Source organism: Colobus angolensis, unplaced genomic scaffold, assembly GCF_000951035.1.
Source record: "Colobus angolensis palliatus isolate OR3802 unplaced genomic scaffold, Cang.pa_1.0 Scaffold232, whole genome shotgun sequence".
Lineage (NCBI taxonomy): Eukaryota > Metazoa > Chordata > Mammalia > Primates > Cercopithecidae > Colobus > Colobus angolensis.
The window spans coordinates 5,237,837-5,247,771 of record NW_012115511.1 but is presented as its reverse complement, the minus strand read 5'-3'; the positions used below and the strand labels follow the sequence as shown (position 1 = coordinate 5,247,771).

The 9,935-nt window shown below is 36.0% G+C and overlaps 1 protein-coding gene across 1 annotated transcript in view; it reads left to right on the top strand.

Moving 5' to 3' along the window:
• LOC105513616 (probable C-mannosyltransferase DPY19L1) overlaps positions 1–9,697 on the top strand; it is a gene marked incomplete at its 5' end in the record, with an annotated part of 111,339 nt that extends 101,642 nt beyond the window's left edge. The window contains 1 exon segment of the mRNA XM_011944528.1: positions 9,514–9,697. Coding sequence (XP_011799918.1) covers positions 9,514–9,697 — 184 coding nt within the window.
• Positions 9,698–9,935: the final 238 nt, after the last annotated feature.

Genomic DNA, 9,935 nt, shown 5'->3' with positions numbered 1-9,935 from the left:
TTCCTGTGCTGTTCTCATGATAGTGAATTGGTCTCACAAGATCTGATGGTTTTAAAAATGGGAGTTTCTCTGCACAAGCTTGCTCTTTGCCTGCTACCATCCACGTAAGATGTGACTTGCTTCTCCTTGCCTTCTGTCATGATTGTGAAAACTCCCCAGCCATGTGGAACTGTAAGTGCAATAAACCTCTTTCTTTTGTAAATTGCCCAGTCTTCGGTATGTCTTTATCAGCAGGGTGAAAAACGGACTAATACAATTACCTATGTGTGCACTGCCAAATATCATTTAATTTTGGCTAGTTTCGAATTTCATATAAATGAGATCATATGGTATCTTTAATGACTCTGTCTTTGACCTTTATATTATGTTTTTTAAAGGTTTTTTTTTTTTTTTTTTTTTGAGACGGAGTCTCGCTCTGTCGCCTAGGCTGGAGTGCAGTGGCTGGATCTCAGCTCACTGCAAGCTCCGCCTCCCGGGCTTACGCCATTCTCCTGCCTCAGCCTCCCGAGTAGCTGGGACTACAGGCGCCCACCACCTCGCCCGGCTAGTTTTTTATATTTTTTTAGTAGAGACAGGGTTTCACCATGTTAGCCAGGATGGTCTTGATCTCCTGACCTCGTGATCCGCCCGTCTCGGCCTCCCAAAGTGCTGGGATTACAGGCTTGAGCCACCGCGCCCGGCTTTAAAGTTTTTTTATGTTGCTACAAGCATATGCAGTTTCTTCATTTTTTTAGTTGCTGTAAAGTATTCCATTGTGTGAAATATACCATAATGTATTTATCTATTCTACTACTAATAGGCATTTGTTTTGCCTCCAATTTCAAGCTCTTATAATTAGTGCTTTTATGAATATTTTTTCATATCTATTATGGTGCACATTGTTCACACTTCTGAAGTGTGTGTGCTCAGTGTGGCATTTCAGGGTCACGGGAAACACAAATCCTTAGTTTTAGTAGTTTAAGCCATGTAATTTTCCAGAATAGTTGTACAGGTTATTCTCCAGTCCACACAAGATAAGCATTTCTGATGCTCTACATCCTCACCAAATTTGATATTGTCAAAGGTTTTAAGTTATGCCAATATGCATACTTATATATCATTGTGATTTAATTTACTTTTCCTCACTTTTTAATGAGATTAAACACCTTTTGATAGGTTTGTTATCCATTTGGGTAACCTCTTTTCTGAAGTTAATTCTTGCCCATTTTTCTATGTCTTCTATTGTCTTTTTAAATCTTTTTCTTACTGATTTGCAGTTTTTATATGTTACAAATACTAGATCTTGGTCAGTTATATATTTTGCAAATGTCATTTTCCATTCTATAGCTTGTCTTTTCACATTTTTAATATACTTTGATGAACAGAAATTTCTAGTTTTAGGTAATTAAATGTATCAATATTTTCCTTCTTGAGTACAGTGGTTTTGTGTTCTGTTTAAGAGCTCTTTCCCTCCCCTGAAATCTTTAAGGATATTCCCTCATATTATTTTTTCGATGTTGTATTGTCTTGTGAATTTAGGTCTATAATCCACCTGGCACCAATTTGACATACAATCCAGTAGGTTTTCATTTAAATTTTCTCCCACATAAATGTCCAGTTTTTTATATAATTGAAAAGAACACCCTTTCCTTACTGCTTTGCAATGTTACCTCTGAAACAAGTCGAGTTTACCTATATGTGGGCATCTTTCCCTGGACTCCTTTTCTATTCCATTTGCGAAGTTGTCTACTTTAGTGCCCATAGCACAGCTTTCATTATTATTCTTTCATGATAAGTTTGATACGTGGTCAGTTGAACTCTGCCATTTTTGAGTCAACAGTGTCGCGGCTATTCTTGGGCCTTAGCATTTCCATATAAATTTTGGAGACAACTTATCAAGTTCGACCAAATTCATCTTGGGGCTTTGGCATTCTACTGAATCTTCAGAGATCAATTGAAAATTGATCATCTTAAGACATTCAGTTTCCAAACAATAGTCATGATATATTTCTGCATTTCATTAGTTTTTAGAATATATCTCAATAGTATTATAATTTCTCCACAGAGATTTACATACCTTTTATAAATTTACTCCTACGAATTTCATTTTTTAAGGCTATTGTAAATAACGAATGCAGGAGCTCATGGAACTTTACCCTAAAATATGGCTTCATGGTATTGTAATGAGTATCTTGAATTAAAGGCCCTTAGAGATCAACAGATGCTGGAAGAGATTTTTCCCCCCTATCTACATAAAGACTGGACCAGTTTTCAGTTCTCTTACCAGGGAGAACAATTGTTTCTCCTCTCCCTCCTCCTGCCTCTCAATCCTGAAGTTTCCTTATCTGCCTAATTCTAAACTTACCAAAGAAGAATACAATGACTTCTGGTCCCTTCCCTGAGTTTTCATTAACTGAACCCATATCACAAGAAGGAAGACTAACGTCTATCAACAAACCTGGACAGACTTTTGTCACAAACAAAAGTCTGCTCTGTGAGTCCAATAGACTCTGTCCTGGACCATTGTTTTCTTCAAGCCCACCAAATTCCTAAAAATCATTTATTATTCCCCTGAAATCATCCACACTTCCCCATCTCTCCCCTAAGAAGAAGGCTCTACAAGCATCTGTACCCATTGAAGTATTGGCCAATCACTCCGATTTTCCCCGTGTGCATAGGAGTAATAAATTCGTATGCTTTTTCTCTTATCTATCTGCCTTTTTATGACTTGATTTTTCAGTGAAGCCTCCAAGGGCAAAAGGAAGCTTTCCCTTCATTGCTACAAAACTTTAAAAATTAAATTTTTTATTTATTGCTGTTATGTGGAAAAACATTGATTTTTATATCCTGCAACCTTATTCAACTTTCTGATTAATTCTAAGAATTTATCTGTATATTATTTTGGATATTCAGCTATATATTTATATCTATAATGTCAGTTTTTATTATTTATTTGGAATCCATATACCTTTTATCTTTTTTTTTTTTTCTTGTTTTACTGCATTAGCTAGGATCTCTTATAACATTGAATAGAAGTGAGGATGCTGGCATTCTTCACTCATTCTTTATTTCAAAAGGAACATCTTCAAAGCTTCACCATTAAGTATACGTTTCCTGTAGCTTTCTTGCAGATAAACTTTAAGGTTTAAGAAATTGTCTTCTATCCCAAGTTTGTGAAAATCTTTTAGCATAATTGCAGGTCAAAAACATTTATCAAACATTTTTTCTGCATCTGTTAATATATTGTTTTATACTGTAATCTATTAATATAATGAGTTCAGTGATTTTCTAATAGTAAGCCAACATTGCATTCCTGGAATGAAACCAGTTTTGTCACGTATGTTAGCCTTGTTATGTTTTTTGCTGGATTTGATCGGTAATTTTTGTTTTTGGAATTTTTGCATGTATTTTTATGGCATTATTGACTTGCAACTTTTTTCGTGTAATGCCTTTGTAGATTTTGGTATTGAAGTTTCTTTAGCCTCATAAATAATCTGAAAAGTCACACTTTTTCTGTTTTACTGAAGACTGTAAAATTGGTGTTGCTTTGTCCTTAAATTTTGGTAGAGCTCACCAATGAAGACATTCTCTTTCTTTAGCAGTTATGCATGCTACCATTCTGATTTTGTTTCTTCTTAGGTCAATTACATGTTTTCCCATTTATCTATATTTTCAATTTGTTTTGACATAAGCTGGATCATAATATCCTTTTATTATCTTTTGATTGACTCCAGGATCTATAGTGATATCCTTCAAAAAATACTGTTTATTTGTGCCTTCTCTCTTTTTCTTCCTTTGGTCAGTCTCATCAGAGGTTTATTAATTTAATTTTTTTCAAGAATACAATTTGATATTTGTTGAGGCTTTTTATTATGTTTACTTCTTATTTCCTATTCTTACTATTTTATTCTTTCTACTTCCCTTGAGTTTAATTTGGAAAATTTTTCTAACTTCATAAGATAGATAATTTGTGTATTGATTTTTAATCCTTCTCTTTTTTCTTTAAGTATTGCTTTACTTGTATCCCATACATTTAATACATAATATTTTCATTAGCATTCAGTACAATTGTTTTCTAATTTTCATATACTTTCTTCTTTGGCAATAAGTTATTTAGAAGTGTATTTCCTAATTTCCAAACCTATCAGAATTTCTAATTATCCTCTTACTCTTGAGTTCTAGCATAATTATAGCGTGATCAGAAAAAGCAGACTATATGAATTCAATCCTGTGAAAGTGTTGAAGCTTGTTTTATGGCCTGGCGGGTGGTCAACTTTGGTAACTGCTTCATATGTGTTTGAAAAAAATGTCTATTTGGGGGTGGTAAGGTAAAGTGCTCTACCTGTGTTATTCATGTTGTTCAAATTATTCAGATCATTCCTGATTTTTTTCTGCTTTAATTACTGGCATTAAGTGTGATAAAATTCCCCATTATGGTTGTGAATTTTTCTGTTTTACAGTTCCGACAACTTTTAAAAGTATATATTTTGAGGCCATGTTTTTAAATGCATGGAAATTTAGAATTATTACTTCATCTTATTAAACTAAAATGTTTATCCTTACGAAGTGTCCCTGTTTAACTCTACTAATACTTTTGGCCTTAAAGTGTATTTAGTCTTTATTAATATAGCCTAACCAGCTTCTTATAGCTATAGTTTCCATGGAATACCTGGATCCATTCTTTCATTTTCAAACTTTCTGTATCCTTATGTTTTAGGCATGTCTTTTGTAAACAACAGACAGTTATTTATTTTTTAAAAAATCAGTCTGATAGTCTTTGATTATTAACTGGGGCATGTAATCTCTTTGCACTTACAATTACTAGTTAGTTTGGGTAAAAAAAATCCACCATCTTCCTATGTATTTTCTGTTTATTCCAGCTGTTTTATGTCCCTGTTTTTCTCTTTTCTTGCTTTCTTTCAAATTGTCTGAGTGACTTGTCTTTTCTTCTCTTTTAGTCTGAAAGATACATGTTTGCATTTCTATTATTTTAGTGATGACCCTGAAATTGTAACATGCATTCTTGGTGCATCAATGACTAATCTTAATCCACATTTTGCATGCAAGACAATTAAGGAACTTGAAACTATGTAACTACATTTAGTCACCTCTCGATTTCTATGCTATTGTGTGTAAGAATTTTTTTTTCAGGCAGAGTTTCCCCCTTGTTGCCCAGGCTGGAGTTCAATGGTGCGATCTCGGCTCACTGCAACCTTCTCCTCCCAGGTTTAAGTGATTCTTCTGTCTCAGCTTCCCAAGTAGCCCGCCACCATACCCGGCCAATTTTTGTATTTTTGGTAGAGACAGGGTTTCACCATGTTGGCCAGGCTGATCTCGAACTCCTGACCTCAGGTGATCCACCCTCCTCGGCCTCCCAAAGTGCTGGGATTACAGGCATGAGCCACCATACCTGGCCGTGTAAAAATATTAATATTGAATCACCTCCTTGGAACAGCTTTGGAGTCTGAGCAATCTGAAAACCATGAGACCAGACAATATAAGACTCCATCCACATTAACATTCTGTAAGCCTGGAATTGCGCTTTTAAAATGTTAACTGGACCAGCCCTGTTGTGGATAATGTATTCTTAAAATGCAATTGCAGAAAAATGAGGCATGGGTTTTTCATGTTTCCAAAAACACAGAGATTGGCACCTAAACAGTTACAGTGGTCTCCTTTCAATTAAATGCAATTGGAAAGCTTCAGGGAACACTAGTCGATCTGCATATAAGATGAGGCATGTTCAAATGATGATGAAAAAATTGGAGTTAGCAGCAGGTCTGTAGCTCACCTAAGACAATTCTAGAAGAGTAGAATCAGTTTATTTCCTGTTAAATGTATTTTTGTTTTCCTTTTTTCTCTCAGACTCAGGCTTGTGGCCTTTTCTGATTGACACGGCAAGTTGTTGTCTTTTCACTGTCCCCTTGATGAAGCACCTGCATCCAGTATGAATTTAAAGAGGTTCTGTAAAGTAATTCAACAGCAGCAAATATGCTACTTAGGATTGAGTCAATCCAAGATACGTAAATCCAAGAAAAGTTTTAGACTGAAGTAGTAGTTTTATACAATACACACGTCCAAAGACACTTTTTTTTAGTGGAGGCAACTTGCCGAAGAAGAATTTGAAAGAATCTTTTAACATTTATAAACAGACCAATTTGAAATTACTTAGAAAATAAGTAGGCTCCAAGAAGAACATACTTATGGCTATCCCATTTTTTGAAGACAAAAATGGAGTTACAAAATTAAACAAAGGATGTATTTCATGTTTGAATTTGTAGAAAAAGTCTTAGAACCTGGATAATGAAAATAAATAAAATTACAAATAAAATAACTATGAGATCCTAAGAATTTTGCCACCATCTTTGGGAATAACTAATGCTGATAAACTAGAGACTAATACTTTGGTGCCAATTCCAACTCCTTGCACTGTACAAAGGGGGAAAAGTATCTTAATGCACAAGAAATTATGAGACAGCAGAAGTAAAAACCAATCTTTTATGTGGAAAGTTTCAATTAAAGTGAAATTCATATTTTAAATTACCAAATTATAAGTGGAAACATTTGTAATGTTTTCAAAATGGTCTTCACTGAACTATCTCTATCTAGCCTGGAAGCTAGAGATTGAACTTAACTATCCACTTAAATTTATATCTATGTATTTGTGCAAAACTAAAACTTTAAATCTAATAAATTATCTGAATCAATTAAAACAGAGTCATTATTATTTGGAAAACTAAATCTTCACCATGATGAATATCTTAATTATTTTGATGTATGAAATGTGCAATGTAATTTTTATGTGGGGTTACATTTGGAATTTTCCTACATTTCATATTTAGTAAGTGGATTGATTATAAGAACAGTGATTTTTTTAAAGGATGAATTTAATAAGTGAAAGTTTTGAAATTTTGATTTACAGGTCATTATTGCCATCTGCTGTTTCCATAGTTTAACTGCATTTTTCCCCCAATTGCTTTACTAAAAGACAAAGGAAAAACTGAGGCAAGTTTTAGATATCCATAACTGGATTAGAGGTCTCTGTGTAAGACAAATAATTTGCAGCCAGGTGCACTGGCTCATGCCTGTAATCCCAATATTTTGAGAGGCAGACGCAGCAGGAGTGCTTGAGGCTAGGAGTTTTAGACCAGCCTGGGTAACATAGTGATACCCGTCTCTGCAAAAATAAACAAATTAGCTGTGTGTGGTGGCCTGCACCTGTAGTCCAAGCTATTCAGGACGCTGAGGCAGGAGGATCTCTTGAGCCCAGGAGTTCAAGGTTGCAGTGAACACCATTACACTTTAGCCTGTGTGACAAAGTGAGACCCTATCTTGAGAACAACAACAACAAAAAGCTAAATCATGAGGCATCTCTGTTTCAAAGATGATGAGATAATGCAAGAACATATTGCATCATACCTAATTATAATGTGCTATTTTAATTGTCAGTTCATCATAGATTAAAGTATCAGGCTAACTGCTTTAAATTGTTGTCATTAGTTAGTATACAGCTAAAATGTGACTCAAATAACCATTCAAAATAATGAGGTCAAAATAAGTGACCACTGTTAGAGAGGCTGTAAAAAGATGAAAACATCCATGATTCTATTTAACTGCACATAAAACTAAGTGTCAGGATTTCCCTCTTACACACAAATCTACTCCTCTCCTTAGTAGGAGTAGATATGTAATTATTTAGGCATCTATCTCTCAGTTAACTAATGAACCTAAAACATGTATTACTGTTCAATAATTACTAACATATCACTTGGTGACAAAGAAACCAAGTGAGCAAAATATTAATTGGAAGTATTGGCAGAAATAGCAATTACTTTTGCACCAACCTAAAAATACTCACTAGTGCCCTATAGGATGGTCAGTCTAGAACATAATAAAGGAACATTTGTTTAAGCATGTGCTGTGTTTTTGATGCTTCATAAGCATTCATTCATTCAATCATACCATCAGTAAGACAAATATAACTGTCTTCATTTTTCAGATGAGGAAATTAATCCTAGAGTGGCTAAATTACTAGCTCATGGTCATACATTGTAATATTCCTATATGAGTCCTCTATACAGTATTCTTCCTATATGAGATTTAGAGCAGCATATGGCACACAGTTAATTTTATGTGTTCACTAAATATATGAATCATAAAATATATCCTGCTTTTTTCCTTTAACACTACTGTGTCATGACTATTTTCCTATATCATTAAATATCCATGCAAAATGACTTTAGTGGCTGTAATGCTTCACTATATGAATGTTTCATAACTTAGTGTTTGACACTGAGGCCATTTCTATTTTTCAGCGATATATAAATAATAGCACAATGAACATTCTTATAAAAATATTAATTTTTTAAATGATAAAAATGACCAGATTTGTACTTTCAAGGGCTAGACCATGGGTAAGAGCATTTTATATCCCACCAGGACACCAAGAGATGCAAAAGGCAATTGGAAACTCCAGAAAAAACAAACTGACCAAAAAGAAAAACAATCACTCCACTTCACTTATCGTTCCAAAAAACATTAAAACAGTCATATTTTAAAATAAGGTGCTTTATTTTGAGTTTGCCTAGCCATTCAAGAATATATTCTTATCAACCACCATAAGTACTTTGTATTTTAAATGCAGTATTGGACAGATAGAATTTATTAACTGTTAAAACTTGGGCAAATAACTACATCTTGATGCTTGATTTTAAAATGTGCATATAGTTATTGCATGAATTAAGTGAGAAAACATTTTGAGCACCAAACACAATGCCAGGAATGTAGAAATGCTTCTTGAAAAAAATCTCCCAAAACAAAAAATGAACAGTAATAGCACTTACTGAATTTAAATGAGTGACAAGATAAATAGTAGTGTCAGTTAAGTGCTCTAGACCTTCAGAAAAACCATAATATGGGCTGGAGAAATGGGCTGGGGCTTGGAAGGTGATAGCATTCAGATGGGCGGGGAGAAAAGGATGTAAAAGCCAAGGGGTGACTTTTCCATGTGAGTAAAGGAATTCAGCAGTTACGGTGTCTCAGGCTGTGGACCTCACCTGAAATGACTGGGATGGAAGATTTGTGCCCGAGAAAGTGGGAAATTAAAGTTGAAAATGTGTATTGGGCAATTATTGAAGGCATTGGTGAGCAAGCCTAGGACTTGATTTGTGGGCTATGGGGAGCCATGAACATTTTTGTGTTGTATTGCATCAGGAAAAACTAACCTGACCCCGATGAGCCATGATTTAGACTGGTCATTTAGGATATGGGAGTTCAATTTGATCCATCACCAAACACATGGGAAGTGAAGTGGTGTGGGCTCCAGCATGGGGCCGTGACAGAGGACACGAAAAAAGTCAGCGGTCCCAGTGCATCTGTGCCAGCCGCTTTGGTCTCCTGTAGGGCTGCGCGGTGACTGGGAGCTAAACGCTCCCCTCTTAGTTGGTCCTGGCTGGTGCTGAAAGTGCCTGAGCACACCGCTCCTAGGGCTGACCACTTCTGAGGAACCTTACTGGAAAAGCATTTTGCTTTAAGATTCAGTAAACGCTGTCCCGTGCCAAGGAACTGGCGTCAACCTGAGGCTCTGGGGTCAGACCCACCGGACTCAGGCCGGCTCTGCCACTTGTTGCCCGCAGTCTCCGCCCTTTCCCTCCGCGTTGGCAACAGGCACCGACTGTCGGATACCCCAGCGATCCTAGGAGAGCAGAGACGTTCCTAATGCCGGTGCACCACGGGCGGGTCCGCTGGCTTCCCTGACACACTTCCTGCAGTCATTTCTTGCAGCTGAGCTCTTCCCCTTTAATACCTCGTTAATTAACGTGTAACCTTTTGGTTAAAATGTCAAAGCTAAGACTAAACCGGAAGGAATGAAACCACGGGAAGTTTTTCAGACTTAGTCGCCAGCAAGGTTATGGCCCGAAGCAGTGCAGGGGCGGCGCTCGGGGAAGCGATTGGCA